The 16,271-nt window shown below is 38.1% G+C and overlaps 1 protein-coding gene across 1 annotated transcript; it reads right to left on the bottom strand.

Annotated features, from left to right (window-relative positions):
• Positions 1–6,376: 6,376 nt before the first annotated feature.
• On the bottom strand, positions 6,377–15,556 carry LOC101848868 (cyclin N-terminal domain-containing protein 1). The gene is made up of 7 exons (XM_035972444.1): positions 15,292–15,556; positions 14,316–14,419; positions 13,632–13,802; positions 12,800–12,972; positions 11,067–11,229; positions 10,266–10,362; positions 6,377–7,719 (listed from the first exon to the last, which is right to left on the bottom strand). The coding sequence occupies exons 1-7, from the start codon at positions 15,481–15,483 to the stop codon at positions 7,618–7,620; spliced, it is 1,002 nt and encodes a 333-aa protein (XP_035828337.1). The 5' UTR covers positions 15,484–15,556; the 3' UTR covers positions 6,377–7,617.
• Positions 15,557–16,271: the final 715 nt, after the last annotated feature.

Raw genomic sequence — 16,271 nt, 5'->3', positions numbered from 1 at the left:
CAATGATTATAAGTTCATTATAATAATCACTCTCTTGTTATGAAGAAAAATAAACCGTTCAGACCCAGGTTTGGGACAGAACGAATTAATTGTTCCTTTACGATTTAAACTTCTAGTTCCACACCACCATGAATGGGTCGGTGGAGTAGGTCAGTCAGATGACCACTGGTCCTGTGTAAGTCCACCTTGGGTCAGATACAAAACTATGTGAATCTCTAGCGCTATCTGACTGGCGTATCTGTGAACGCGCTTTCCTGCAGGCAGTTTGATAAACGTTATTTAAGTGACGGTTTCCGTGGTCGTGCTCGGCGTGGTTCTGAAAAGGAAAAGAGCAGTATACAATGGCTGTAGAGATACGTTCTTGATAACTACAGTCAGGTTGGTGAAAAATTATGTCGTGGTCATCTTTAAAACTTATTGTCACCAAAAGTGTGGATGCTCTCTCTCTCTCTCTCTCTCTCTCTCTCTCTCTCTCTCTCTCTCTCTCTCTCTCGCAGTAAGAAGCCAATAGTTTAGCCTGCGCCATTTTTTTCTTTCTTTTCTTTAACAATCGTCCAAAGTCCCAGCAGTCCGGGCGGGAACAGTAATATTGTGTGGTGTGTGTCCAAGGGAGAGCAGGAGATAAAAGAAATGGACTTTTTAAAATTCATTAAAGTATCAGTTGTCTCCCTTTAAATTTAAACAACTTTCTTATTGTTGTGGCTGCTCGTCGTTACTTAATTTTGACGTCTTGATTTCTAGATTAGAATCTTATAATTAAAGGGGTTAAAATCTAAAGGTGGTAAAGTACCATTCTTTTTTTTAAAGAATTGAGGTATTGGTGCCATTAGTGTCATCATGATCTTGACTCCAAATCTTTCGGATGAGATACTAGTGTTACAAGAAACCCCCTCAAATAAGCTAGAAACAACAAGATTTTATAACCCAGTTTCAGATATTATGGAGGGTGGTGAACGCCAAGCAAAGGAGATGCCTCTCGCCTATTTCGCGCTGAAGACAACTATCACGGCGGATGTGTGATTCCTTGTTCCGTGTGTAATGCATTTTCGTTTCTTTGTCAAAGAAATGCCGGAAAATTCAAGGGAAATACACTGAACTCTACCAAGCACACACTGTACAAAATGGCCAAATGCAAGCTTACGTATTGTTTGCCGAACAAGTTATGTTTCTGTGTATAGAGCCTAGTATACGGCAACGTTTGATTCCACAGTCAGGCGCACAATTCATTGCATAGAAATATGTGTCAAGATTAGCTTATTGCAATAGATCTATTGATCAGTAGCCGGTGTGTCTCATTTGTATCCCTATTGACGTTCCCGATAACTCAGAAGGTGACATGTTTCAGAATAATGACGATGATCCAAATGGCCCTGACTATGAATGATCTGCCTCAAGATTAAACGTTTACAACTGATGGTTCTGATATATTAATGGGACAACTAACAAGATAAGGATGCCTATCGATATGATCAATGATGAAAACGTTTAAGAAACCATATATCTTATGTCATTTCGTTATGATATGCTAGATGAATCAGCGACTGCAAATAAGAAGAATGTATTGTTCACACAATAGGTCAATGAGACCTTTCGTTAAATAATACTGGCTGTATAATCTTTTTTTCGGGTCACCTCATAATACAATGTAATAGGCCTAGGTACAATCTGGGACAGGTTGAACATTTCAATCAATGAAACATCTGACAACACTGAAAAATAATATTGAAAGGGGAAAATGAAGTCCAAAACTGTTGAATACCCAAAATGCTTTATGGGATAACAAAAGAGAAAAAAGAAGATCACAAAAGTGCAGGCTTTGTATTCGGCTTTCAGTAAGACTTTCCGACATCGATGATAATTACAAGTTGGGATATTTTCTATGCAGCAGTTATGGACGTATAATAGCGGAATTCTTAACCTGAGCAATTGCAGTTATATCATATAATATTTGGCCTGGATTCTCTCATCGTCGGGGTTGTAATGAAGCTGCAACTTGTCTGAATCACATTTCAGTTCTCTCTCACAGAGATGAAATTAAAACATATGACTGTTTAGTGATAGGTGCTCAGGACAGAACAAAAACAAAAGAGTAATGTATTTCCTTCTGTCTCTAGTTGAACAAAGGCGTTTTAGAATATAGACAGGCGCGGTTCGTCCATAGAGCACGGTCGTGCAGTGCCGCCCAAAATTTGTTAATGTTCTATTACGAAAAGTACCCACAAACATGAAATAAATGAAGTCAGAAACAAACACTAGCCAAAAATAATATCAAAACAAGGTTCTCGCTGGCTCTGTAGCTGTCATTTCTGTTTCAAAAGCGCCGAAAAACATCGACTATGCCATGCCAAAGTCCACGTGCTTTATCTAAGCGTAATAGAATATTCAACAGTGGCTATCTGACCAATAAATCGCTCTTTGGGATAACCCAAGCGATGACGACTCTCGTAGCGAGTTTGGCGGTACATTAATATTAACAAGACGGCACATCTCAAATATGCACCCACGAAACATAGCTCACTGTAGGCAGTCTAAAAATAAACACGATAGCCTGTACGCTATTCAATTCCAAAATTACGTGATCCCGGAGCAATCCAGCGGAGTGCTCAAGTGAATTGTGATTGGTTCATTGTCTTGACTATTTTAAGCGACTCTGTGACCGTGAACCTGAGGGAGGGGAACGTGACATACTTACCGCCTTATGAGTTGTGCCTTTGAATGGTTTTGTAGTGGAGTGGTGAACTTTATTACTCGAGCGTTCAGTTCCAATGCAAGATAAAGAAATTGATGTTAAGCTAACAAACACATTTAGTTCTAGAAATCAAAGCGACCAGTAAAACGAATGAACATAAAAGCCTAAGGTCCTCCTTCACGAACCCAAAGATCCTACCATCCCATTTACTATGCCCTTGACTATCTTCAACCTGCTGTTGCTTAATTGTGCACGCCCACTTTTTTCCCCAACGAGCCGCCCCTGTGAAGAACAGATGGTAACAAAATGTAAAGAAGACCCTTGAGAGTTTTACAAGAGAGCTAAAAGCATGAGAAAGGGCGAAAAATGTCGGAGGGCCCGTGTGCAAGTTGCGCACGTTAAAGATCCCTTGGTGGTCTAAAATCGATAAGAGTAGGCTTCGGCCGCCACCCGGGCAAAATTCAAAATTTCCTACCAACGAAAAAGTATTAGGTGTTTCCCGCTCGCTCACATGGCCTTATGCAGTTGCGAGCGCCGTAAAACTATATACTAAACAAACAAACAAACAAACAAACAAACAAAGCATGAGGATACGGGAAGAACCATTCAACCCAACTGAAAGAGTCAATGATGAGAACAGAAACCCTATTTTCAGAAAGCCAAAGATTAAGGAGAGATGGAAACGCTATTTCCAGGAGCTGCCGAATCCTACAGGAGAAACAACACCAAACAGCTTCTCACTGAAAGAAACCACTCCAGAACCATCAATACTGCTGAGTGAAACACAACATGTTATAAAGAAAAGCCCCACAAACAAAGCGATAGGCGTTGGAACATCACAGCAGAAGCGATCAAACTATGCGGCCATATCGGAGAACTCTGGCTATGGGGGATATTTAATCTGGCCTGGGCGACAAAAACAACTCCCGATGACTGGCAACGAGCTGTCATTGTACCGTTTTGGAAAAAGGAAGGAAACAAAAGAGACAGTGGAGCCTACAAAGGAACACCCCTTCTCAGCCATGTGAGTATAACGTTTGCCAATATACTGGAAATGAGAATGAGACCAACTGTAGAGACTCAACGCAATGAATCCCAGTTTGGCTTAAGAAAAGGCAGGGGATGTACTGACGCTTTTTACATTAGGATAGTTGTGTGAGACTCCCATTGGACATGACAAGACCTCAATATTGTCTTCGTGGACCACGAAAAGGCGTTCGACAGAGTAAATAGATGTCAACTTTGGGAAGTCTTAGAAGAATATGGTGTAACAGGACAATTGCTGGAGAACATCATGGCACTTTATAAAAACAGCCTACGCGCCGTAAGATCAACAGAAGGACAAACAGACTGTTTCCCCATCAGGTCTGGGGTGAGACAAGAGTGTGTTCTGTCTCCGCCGCTCTTCATCATTTACATTACATGGATAAGATCACGAAAGCAGCAAATGACAACATCAAGGAACTAAACGAGCTTCTATTTGCTGATGACCAGAGTACATTAAATACGGATGAAGGGGAATCACAAAAACACACCACAAAACTAATTAATGAGGAATGTAAACACTTAAACATGAAAATCTCAATTTCAAAAACAGAAGATATGAAGCCAAGAAGAATTCCAGGGAAACGCAATATCCTTATTGACGGAACAAAACTCCAACAAGTAGAGGAATTTAAATATTTGGGAAACATCTTCATACAAGATGGGCGTATGGTCAAAGAAAAAGAAACGAGAACTATGAAGGCAAATGCGGTGACCTACCAGCTAGCACCCCTTCTCAGTCACGAGAACATCCCAACTGAAGTGAAAACCCAGCTCATCAATAGAATCTTCATACGAACATTAACATACCAGTGCCAAACATGGTCTCCAAACAAGGCATGAGAAAGGAAAATCAATGCACGCGAAATTAGGTGTCTCCGCAAAACCACCAACGGCACCAGAGGAGATCGCATAAGGAACGAGACCATACGTCTACCAGTAGTAAATTTATTAGAGCGTCAAAGAGTCAAATGGTTCAGACATCTGACCAGAATGCCCCAGAAACAACTAACGGCTAGAGTTTACCACACCCGCGAATCCGGCTTTAAATCAAGAGGAAGACTAAGAAAGACCTGACTGGATGGTGTTAAAAAGGTCCCGGAACAACATAACTAATTAACATATCTATCACAGACGCCGAAACCTGCACCTCCCCTCGACGCAGCGACAAAAAAGAAAGAAAACCTGGATCGGTACTAACAATAGACCTAAGAAACTTTATAAAGCAAATAATAGCATATGATACTTTAATGGGTGCCTCAATTTAATTTTGACAGTGCTAACAACACGAATCCGGACTCTTCATAGATCTACTAGACTAGATCTAGATTCTAGGACCTACGCAATGAAAGGCTTTGGGCAGGGGAATAAAGGAGGGAGGGGGGAGCTCAGTGAAAAGGAAATACTTGGGTCTGAAAAGTCTCATTTTTTAAATACTATCAAATGAAATAAGGCACACAGTAAGGTCAGTGATTATAAAACCTCAACAAAATTGATTAACTTTTCAAACTAAGTTTAAAAATATCTCAGGGATGTATTTCTCTGCCTTGTACATTTCAAACAATGAAGAGAGGAAGCCAAAAGCTCAATGCGCAAAATGCATGACGTCACGGCGCACGCGATGTCACTGATGTCACGGTGGAAGGGTCCAGATAGGTTTTCGCGGATTTGGTTGATAAAAGGGTAAAAGTTCACTAGCTAAATTAAGACTTCTACGATAAACATTTAAACGTTTTCTGGAGGAACAAAGAATGGTTTATCAACAAGGGTAGTTTGAAAAAAAAAATGAGGAGAAAATTTATCAAAGACCAATGGTTAAAAATTGTCTATTTTTCAACGTGAAATATCTCGAGACTCATTAGACGTACATTGACCTGAAAAAAAAACCGTTTTGAAGGCCATCCAAAGGTCTATAAAGACATCCATCGGACTTGAATGTTGGTCCCTTAAATTAAACAAAAATATGGGCATTTTGAACCTACTGTCGCTATGAGACGTCATGTCCGGAAACAAAAAACCCAATGGGACTTTCAGAAGCCGAATCACGCAGTAGTGAGCCCGTTCGCTGAAGTGCCTACTTCACCGTGGACAAACACTAATTACATTTTTTTTTTTTAATCAGCGTCGTCAAATTATGGGAGCAACAAAGCAGAATTACAATTTCAGCAATATTTTAGGAATTCCGAGTTTTTTTAAATCCCCAAATAAATGCTTCATAAATACCAGCTGTGTTGTGGTGTAATTCTTTTCTTATATCTAGATCTAGGCTTTAGGCGCCCTCTATGTGGAGTCAGGCAGACACCTACTGGCGCCTGTCCGCGTCGATCTTCAACCGCTTAAGTTTCGCCCTTATACAACATCAAAGTCAGCAAAGAAAAGATCACAAATTTCTAATCAGAAACTTCCCATACCCTCCCACCCCCACCCCCCCCCCCCCAAAAAAAAAAAACCCACAAAAAAACCCAAACAAATATTAATAACAAAACAAAACAAAATATACAAAAAGACAAGAAATTTGAAAGACCAAAAAAAATGTTTTATTTGTTTTCTTCTTTTCCAGAAATACTAGATCTATATCTGTCAAGTAATCACCTAAAAATTAATTGAGACCACTCATAAAATTAATCAAGAATATCACAGTTCTTCATATTCTTTAGCAATCACAGAGTGATGAGCTGCAACTGTAAGATAACATAACAGTAAAAAAAAAAAAAAGCCATGGATCACTGGGTGGCTAGCAGCCTGTCATTCTCGTAAATGAAAAAAACTTAATCATCAAATGTTATTTGTTTATCATCATGTTTCGGCATCTGATAAAAGTAGACCAGCATATTTACCATTTGAAAAGATGGCATACTTTCTTGATTTTTAAGAACTGATAAAAAGGACACAAACATATTGCGATTTGAGAAGGTAACTTACGTATTATAGGTTATTAACATCTGATGAAAGTACACTTACATATTTACTATTTGAGAATATCACAGTAACTCCGGAAATAAGTATCACAGGAGGCAATTATCAACATATGTCACTGATTACAAAAGTTACTAGACATGAGCATTGTACCTAGCAGGGGTTCCTAACCAAGTTTCTTTGCAATAAAATTTTGCTTATCAAGGGGTTTAACGAAAAAGAATACATGAATATATTATTAGTTCAAGACTTCTAAGAATTAAAAAAAGATTAATTTAAAACAATGAGGCCTGAAGACAAGAACAGATTAAGCAGGCTTATAATAGGACCAATAAAGCTGGTGGTCAAATTAGTTGTCCTCTATGAACTATCAGTGCTCATTCTGTTAAGTACACGAGTTGTATCTTATTACAGTTTGACCAGAATTTTGTTCTTTTGTTACTGTCTTAACTGAGGTATAATTCCAGCCATGGGAAAAAGTCTAGGTAAAGACATGAAAGAAGTGGTAAAAAGGGGGGGGGGGGTCAAAGACAATAGTGAAATTAATCACTAGTCCAAATCATATGCGATCACGATGGCCCCATACTTGGGCTTACCACCAGCTTCTGTTCATAACTATGATAATCCACCTGCCTCAGGTTGTGGATTTGTTTTTTAAATTTATACTTCATTCATTTTCATCCAGCATTTTGTTAACTGTACGTACTGTTTACTGCATTGTATAGTGAACTTGTAAGGAAGGCTGTCCTCTAAAAAAAACTTTACTCTTCAAGTTATACAACAACAATGAGAGGGTGGAAGGGAGGGGGGTAATTTTCCATGAACAATTGCCATACAAAAGATATAGAGCAAAATAGGTTTAAATGTTATAAAGTGATGGGCATACATTCAACCAATGAGCAATAGCGTAAAGAAAAATTAAATGTTCCGCCTGTTACATAATCATCAAGGCCTTTCATAGATCTTAACTACTCTCCTAAATCTTCTTGGACATGCTGTAAAACTACTTGCACAAAGTCCTCAATGTCTTCTAGGGGCACTTCACTTATTGCATGTAAATGGGCTATCACCTGCAAAAGAAAAATAAAACACAAAAAAACAAAAAACTTTTTATTCAGTCACAACGCACAAAGAACCTTAGTTCATTTCTATTTAATTTTTTTTTTTAATGGATGTGAAAAAAGTAATGGGTCCACAAAACGCACCGAAAGAAAAACTCCCTAAGAACCAAAATAATGACTCAGTCAGGATAGATGAAAGGAGAAATCTTTAGAGAATAACATTTTCCCATCGCAGTCAGGTTTCAAACCCGGGACCTTTTTTTTTAAAAAAAGAGAGCCCCCTATGTTTCTGACTCATTTGGCATATCTGAGATTTCTCTAACTCACACAACATACCTGAGATAAGACTGATTTATGTAACGTACCTAAAACATAAGTTACTCATACAACATACCTGAGATAAGTCTCATTTATCTAACGTACCTGAAACATAAGTTACTCATACAACATACCTGATATACGTCTGATTCATGTATCGTACCTGAAACATATTAAGTTACTCATACAACATACCTGAGATATGTCTGATTCATGTATCGTACCTGAAACATATTAAGTTACTCATACAACATACATGAGATAGTCTGATTCATGCAACGTACCTGAAACATGAGTTACTCATACAACATACCTGAAATACAGACTTCAACATACAGACTTCAATAAAAGTTAAGGACCACTTTGACAGACAGTCCTAATTATTTTTTAATATCCGAAAAAAAGACAGCAAGGAGGGTTTCAAAATCTTTGCTCTGAAAGTGTTAATGGGTTACCAACGCGTACTGCAAATCCTCCTAAAGGACCAAAACCACCCCGTGCAGCACGGAAATCCTCGGGGAATTTTAGCCAAATTTGCTGTTTTTTATGGACTTGTGTGAGACACCAAGGACTTTCCTCGGTTAAAATTTCTGGTGCACGTCATAAACGGACGTACCGTCTCCAACTGCGCTTACTTTGGTGGCAATGTAAGCCACCGTTTGCGCAAAATCCGGTATAGCATCAACATACCACCAAGACGAAAGCTGAGAGACTTTGATGGTGCCAGAGCTATGGCATGACTGGAGGATGGAGTTGGAGCCCAAGAAGTTGCCAGAAGGCTGGCAATGTCATACTCTGTCATTGTCCGCCTGAGGCAGCACCATCACCTCACGCCACTGGATCATTTTGAGACCATACGTCCATTTATCACGTGCACCAGAAATGTTAACTGAGGAAGGTCGTTGGTGTTGTACACAAGTCGATAAAAACAGCAAATTTGGCTAAAATTCCCCAAGGATTACGTGGTCCTTTTTTGCCCCTTTAGGAAGCTTTGCAGTACGTATTGGTAACCCATTAACACTTTCAGAGCAAAAAAATTTAAAACATTCCTTGCGGTCCCCCCCCCCTTATTTTTATTATAATTAGGGCTGTCTGTCAAGGTAGTCCTTAATTTATGTTGAAGTATGTATGTCCGACTCATACAACGTACCTGAAATTAGCCTGAATCACACAATGGACTTGGTACACATGTACCTCATAGAACATAAAATATACAGTGGAACTCGGATTCAACAAACTTTGGTTCAAGAAAACTTAAAATCAACAAAGGGAGGTGGATTCCGCGTTTTATTTATTCACTAAAATCAATAACAATAACTCAGATTTAATGAATACATGTATATAAATGAACAAGCTCGGAATCAACAAAGCTTCGCTCATTTTCCTCCAGCAATGAACAGTATCTATTCCTGGAAAGCATCCATGGTACCTGCATCATGAACCATTATTCGCTTAGCCTATTGTTTATATCTCATGCGACCAATCAGCGGCTTCTTTCATACCAACAGATACGTAGTTGGCACGCACACATGTCTTACCCTCAGCGTGTGTCAGAGTCGGATGAGTGGCCAGCACACACGTGACTGTGTGTACATTTGTCATGGGGAAGGGGCACAAGTGGTTCAGGCGTGGAATGCTAGTAGAGATGCAAGTCCTCCTTCTGATTAATATTACAATTATACGCTAGTTTTGACATAATGAATTTGCGCGTTGGTCTGTGGTATCAAATGTTGACGTATGCTAGGCTATACACAGCATGACAACACAACTTGTTCGGCAAACAAAAAGTCATAAATGACACAGGCATGCATTTGAAAGAACCAGCCCTTTTGCACAACGTGTGCTTGGTAGGGTTCAGTGTCTTTTCGTGGATTTTCCAGCATTTCTTCGGTATGGCATCAAAGACATAAAAATGTCTCTCATTTGAAACCTAACTACTTTGGATTGAGGGAGTCGAAAGAGGGCAAAACAGCAGGCATTTCAGGTTAGCTTACCACGTGTTACTTCCTTGCATACATTACTTGCTCAGTGACTGTAACATCTAAACAAGCAAAAAAACACATGTTTGCTATAACAAACACTCCGATTCAACGAAATTGAAGGTCAGGCCGACGACTTCGTTGAATCCAAACAACCTCTACCAAAACAAACAAAACAAAACAGCTATCCAAATTCCACTGTAACAGAGATGTGTGTAATACAATGTACTTGAGAAGTGTTTGGTTCATACAACTTACCTGAGATGTGTGAGACTCATCAATGATGTGCACTGCTGCTGCTATCACAGACACAGCCAACAACATTTTGTCGGCCTTAACAGCTGCCAATTTTCGGCTGTGGAAAACAGTATTAGTATTAATCAAAGTACTAGAAAGTCTTCTCTTGCCATATCAAGATCAAACAGTAATTGATCAAGCTGGAAGTTCATGAAAATATTCAGCTTCTGGAATCAGAGAGAAAAAGTAATGATGAGTTTCAGAAAATAAAAATCCTTCAGCTCTTGAGCCAGCATGTGTGTTCATTTGTATGTGTCTGTGTGAGTGTGTGTGTGCGTGTGCGTGTGTGTGTGTGTGTGTGTGTGTGTGTGTGTGTGTGTGTGTGTGTGTGTGATAGTGCTCGAGAGCGTGTATACATTACATGTGTGTGCAGGAATGTTGAATTCATAATTGTTTGTATTTTGTCATATGTGGCAATGACTATAATGCTATATGGTGAAAATGCTCACCCTGATGTAAGCAGATGCCATTTATAGATGCCATTTATAGAGAGGATCATAAGCTAGAGCATGCAGGAACAATATTAGATTGTGATCTGGATAGTAGCACTTTTTTAAGGGTAACTGAGGAAGAGAGTTGGCTTGCCAATCCGTAGGACACAGCTTCTATTTGCAAAGTGGAGTTGTTGCCAAATATAGAATAATAAACCACTACATATACTTATTCGAAATGAATAAACTCCATAGTGACATCAACATTTCATCCTAACTTTTCACTTTCTATCATAACGTATAGATCTACAGACACAAAACAGAACATTACTTTTGCTCTTCAGTAGAGGGAAGAAATCCAAACTCTGGCCTTGCCACGGTGAAGTAGAGTCTGTCATAGATTTCATCTTGATAAATACAGACAACTGTAAGAATCTTCACTGCTAGTTCATGATAAACTTTAATGTTTGCTGCTTCATCCATAGAATTACGACCTGAAACAAAGGTGAAGTGTTTTACATACAGTTGTCAAAATTTCGCTGTAATTTTTCAAAATTAGGTCCAATGAATGTTGTTCTAATAATGTGGGAGCAATAAACCAACAATAAAAAAAAGAATATACAGTAAGTAAACAATATACTATTATTGTTCACATACGCTTTTCTCGTAAAACATAGGAGAAATGTTAGTTTTTTAAAACATTTCATTCTTATATATTTCAACACTTAGAACTTACTTAGCCTAGTACCCGGAGCTAAATAACATTTTTACAAATGCATTTATATTACTGACTGTATACCACCATCCACACCATTCCATTAGCTTGGCTTTAAAAAAATTAACATACTTCCCTTCTCTCGTGTCATCACTGATAAATAAACTCCATTTTGCTTTTGTTTTAAAAGGTACATGAAGGTACTAAACAAAACAATGTGGTTATTCGATGCTGTTGAAAAAGCAAGACAGACCGACAAAAGACAGGGGTCAGTATAAAGTCAGACCTACCACTGACATCCATTCGCTAACCACCCACAAATCGTTATCTTTTTGAAAATGACTGAAGCTAAGCAGTTTCTCAAAAAAAAGAAATGTAGAATGGTTGGTTCCAAAATATTTAGATAGCGCTTAACTCAGAGAAGGTGAGATTATTCCATTACACAAAATAGGTTATCTATGATGAAACCACTTCCCTAGAAAATAGTGTAGGGCCTAGTGGTACCACAGATTATAAAATTACTATAAACTTTTGAAGCCATTAGGAAAAACAATGAGAAAAACATGATTGTGCTTTTGGAAACAGATAAAAAACAGTGATATTGTCTTTTTTCTTAAAGGGGGGGGGGGGGGGAGCTATACCCCAAAAGTCGCGATTCGGCTCAAAATTGTGGATTTTGAGTTGTAGGCATTATTAGCTTCCTCAGCCTCTCCTACAACTATTTCATCGCATAAGAACCTCCAAAAAACGTATTTTTTCCTATACCGGGCATGTTTATCACCACCATTTCCTCATAAAGTCAATATTTTATTTTTCTTTACCGGCCTTTTTCTCAAAACGCGACTGTTCTCTATATTTTTTAAATAACTCCACCATTTTTCATCCAATCTTCATGAAATTTCCACAGAATGAAGAGAAGATGTAATACTAAAAATTTCTTTGCTGAATTTTTTATATTTGGAAAAGTTTTTTGGTGGTGGTGTCTTGAGTGTGAATGTTCACGGATTTTTTTGCAAACTTGAATGGTACCTCAGAAAAAAATTCATAATTTTTTTTTTAATTCGTTTAGAAAAAAAACAACAGATACATTTTTAGATCTAGTGTTTGTTAATATGCATGCAAAAAAAATCAATTTCCATGAGCAGTAAGTGCAGTATTCATTACGTAAGACATGTCAAAAAAATCCAATATGGCTAACGTATCCATGGAAACAAATTTTTTTCTCAAATTTGATTGCGGTTTTTAAGACTCCTTACTATGCTTGTCATATATGTGAAGTTTGGTAAAATACGGTCAAGTAATAAGCGAGATAGCCTTCAGGTGTAACCCCCCCCCCCCCTTAAAGTTACCTAAGATTTCCAGGATAATTTCCACAAAATCGACACAGGTCACTTTGGATACTTGATATGACAATGTTTTCAGCACTCTCATCTCTGACTGAAGAATGCTTTCACATGAGTAGCTGTAGCCTGCATCAAGTAAGCAGCGACGTACACGTTTTACAGTTATAACCTGCAAAACATGAATTTAGAACGTTAATGTGTGCCGTGATAGAACCAGTGAGACAAATGGGTTATGTCGTTATACCAAAAGACCAAGGCTTCAATTTCAAAACATGCCAGGAAGGATGACATATTTTTAACTCTCAGAGACAAGAACACCTTGCAATAGTAAGTGCTGTGTAATGATTAGGTTCTTCCCTAGTCCAAGCAGGAGATGTGAGTTGAACTCCCACATGGGGAAGTTAATTTATCCACTACCTATTTCTATCTAAGATAAGATAAGATAAGATAGTACTTTATTATCCCAGCGGGAAGTTTTCCTTGGCTGTACAGGACCGTAAAAACACATGCAGGTATACATAAAAAAATGTTTAATCATATTATATATTACTCTCATTAAAATTCAATATGAAAGGAGAAGTAAAGCTGACAAAATGTACATTTACATCAAATGCATCATTCAACCACATGCAGGAATTTAAATACTAGACCTTTGGAGGGAGTTATATACAGATACATACTCTAAGAGCAACACACATCTATGCTCATTCTGACAAAAGCCTTATGCTAGATGGTAAAAAACTTCTTTTTCAGATTGGGCCTGACAGGCAGAGTTAAATTACCCTATTTTCAAAAAGAACTAAATGGTGTTAATGGGGGCATAAAACATTAACAATCAATCACCTTGTAATGAGAATTGAGCTTGCTAGCAACTTGACAGCAGGTGACTATTCTCAAGAAAGCCTGTTTACTTATACGCTCCAGAATTTTTGTCCAGTCTGCCTTCTTATTATTGCTTTCCGAGTTCTGGACGTACTTGTACAAGCCTTGGACATGCTTCAGCATAAACCTGTGGGTATAGAAAAGAGTAAAATTGTCAAGAGGGGAAGCGACCGGGGCATGTGCAGAGTGAATAGAGCGTAATGTAATTTAGAGATACAGACTTTATTTCCTTAAGAAAAAGTCTGAAAGCCTTTTATGCAAAAACTGACCAAGCGGTATTCTGTGTTTGTGAAGATGTGGAAATCTATATGACTACATGTCTGTGTGTACGTATGCGTGAGTTTGTGTGCGAGTGAGAGAGGGTGTGTGTGTATGGGTGCACACGTGTGCATTGTGTGTCTGAGAGTGTATTTCATCCTGTGTGTGTGTTCGTATGTGTGTGCATTGTGTGTGAGTGAGAGTGAGAGTGCATTAATTGGTGTGCATAACAGTACACATTACAAAATAACGTGTAATATATATATATACATAGATCTATATATCTAATGCTTTGATACTAACAAGTATCTAAATCAGGACGAAATCAACAATGTACAAAAACATCTATAACCCTTGAAACACAATAGTAAAATGAACATACCTGTCCAAAATGTCCAGGGCAGCAAATTTAGCTTGCCATGGCAAATCAAATTTTTCACACACAAGGAAGACACACTCACACCAACCTCCAGTGCCAAATATATGCTGTAAAGAGCCAAAATAACCATAGTTGAGAGAAAGTAATTAAAGAAATCAAATAAAAACGCTTTAATTTTGATTTCAGATATTGAATTGCTAATAGATACAAACGTATAAATCAATATGAATTGTCAACATACCATATTCTGCTTTTCTGATTTGATGTGACACTTTGATCTTCATGAGGCTATTATTTAATATATTCAAATCCATGCTCTCCTGACTGAACAATTTTTTTCTCTTGAGCAGTTAACAAAACATTTGAAAATTTGAAATGATAAAGGGATAAAGTGACAATGCAAAAACTGTATACACAAGAGCATAAAGACGTAGGCCTACTCACACAGATTTTTTTTTTAATTCATGTTTCTGGAGAAGGAGCAAACCTACTTAAATGGAGCATCCTACTAGCAAAAGAACAAAATATTTTTCTTTACTCATAACTTTAAGGCTCAGTATTGCTAATTGGTTTAAACTGAAACAGTCCCTCAGCTAATAACTAGTATTTTCCAAATTTACTAGACAAAAATCAATAGATTCTTTAAAGGGGAAACTCCATAAAACTCACTTTTATACTTATTCTAAGTTTTATAAGCAAGCTTTAAATAAAACACATGTGCATTGAAAAATACTTCCAAATTCTAGTAGAATTATCTAAACATAAATCATTACAATCTAAATAAAAACTAAAAGCCAATAGATTTCTACACCTTCCAAGTACTGTGCATATGTTTTATTAAAGAAAATTTTGTCGCTGATATTCTTTGCCCACTGATATAAGGAACTTAAGCAAAGGCATTAAGGCAGTTAACAAATACAGAGTGGGGGCATCTAAAAAGTATTGAACTGGTTTATAAGGACAAAAGTTTACAAATTGCCTGTGTTTCTTTTGAAGTCTTGACGTCAAGAATATTGCTTTTCGCACTTGTCACAAGCCAGTCTTGTAGCATTTCAGAGCTGACACTGTGGAACTCATTGTTAAACAATGGTTCTGCAGGAGACCCAAATATGCCTTGGCTACAATTGCTCATTTTGAAGAATATTTTATAAAGGAATAAAAGGAGATCCATTAGTAGTAGTAGGTAGGAAAACAATGAAATTGATACGAGCAAGAGTATAATTATATGAATACTATTTTCTAGGATTATGATAATAAGGGTAATCAGAACTTCAAAGGACATAGTTTCTGCCCAATTTAAGGATGTGTTTAGTGTGAGAGACAATGAACATCCACAGATTAATATTTGAGAGCAGGAGCAGTGCAAAGTAATTTGTTCTTCTTCAACCACATTCTCTTTTTGATTTTTTGGGCTCAAGTCATGCTGCGTTTTTTTTTGGGGGGGGTGGGGGGGGGGGGGTGGAGGGTTCACTCTGTTTCCATTTTTTAAAAAGGGAGCAGTCAAAACAAAAGTAAGTAAATTGATTCATTTCGAATATTGGGGTCAGAAATTCACATGAGAATGAGATCAAACTGGGGAGGTTAGAATGAAATACGCTGGGTATGTTTCTTTTTGTCTGTATAGCCTATTAAAGGCAAAATGAAGAAATGTAATAGGGGGTGCCCACATACGCGATCGGGTCGGGTCGGGTCGGGCCCATCGGGTAGTCAGGGATAGCCAAATTGAGGGCGCAAAGCGGCCTTCGTGGCACAAACCGATCGACAGGATCGGTGACCTACAAAAACAAACACGTTTGTTTTCGGGTGATTTGCAGCCAATCACAACAAGGCTGAGTCACGTGTCCATTTTGACCCATGAATACATTAATACGGGGTGCCCACCATGGCTGGGATCGGCCGATCGGGCCAATCGCCCGACTCGATCGTCTCAAAAACAAACGTGTTTGTTTTCAGTTTCTG

The sequence above is a fragment of the Aplysia californica genome, unplaced genomic scaffold, assembly GCF_000002075.1.
Source record: "Aplysia californica isolate F4 #8 unplaced genomic scaffold, AplCal3.0 scaffold00022, whole genome shotgun sequence".
Lineage (NCBI taxonomy): Eukaryota > Metazoa > Mollusca > Gastropoda > Aplysiida > Aplysiidae > Aplysia > Aplysia californica.
This window is presented reverse-complemented; position numbering and strand designations above follow the sequence as displayed.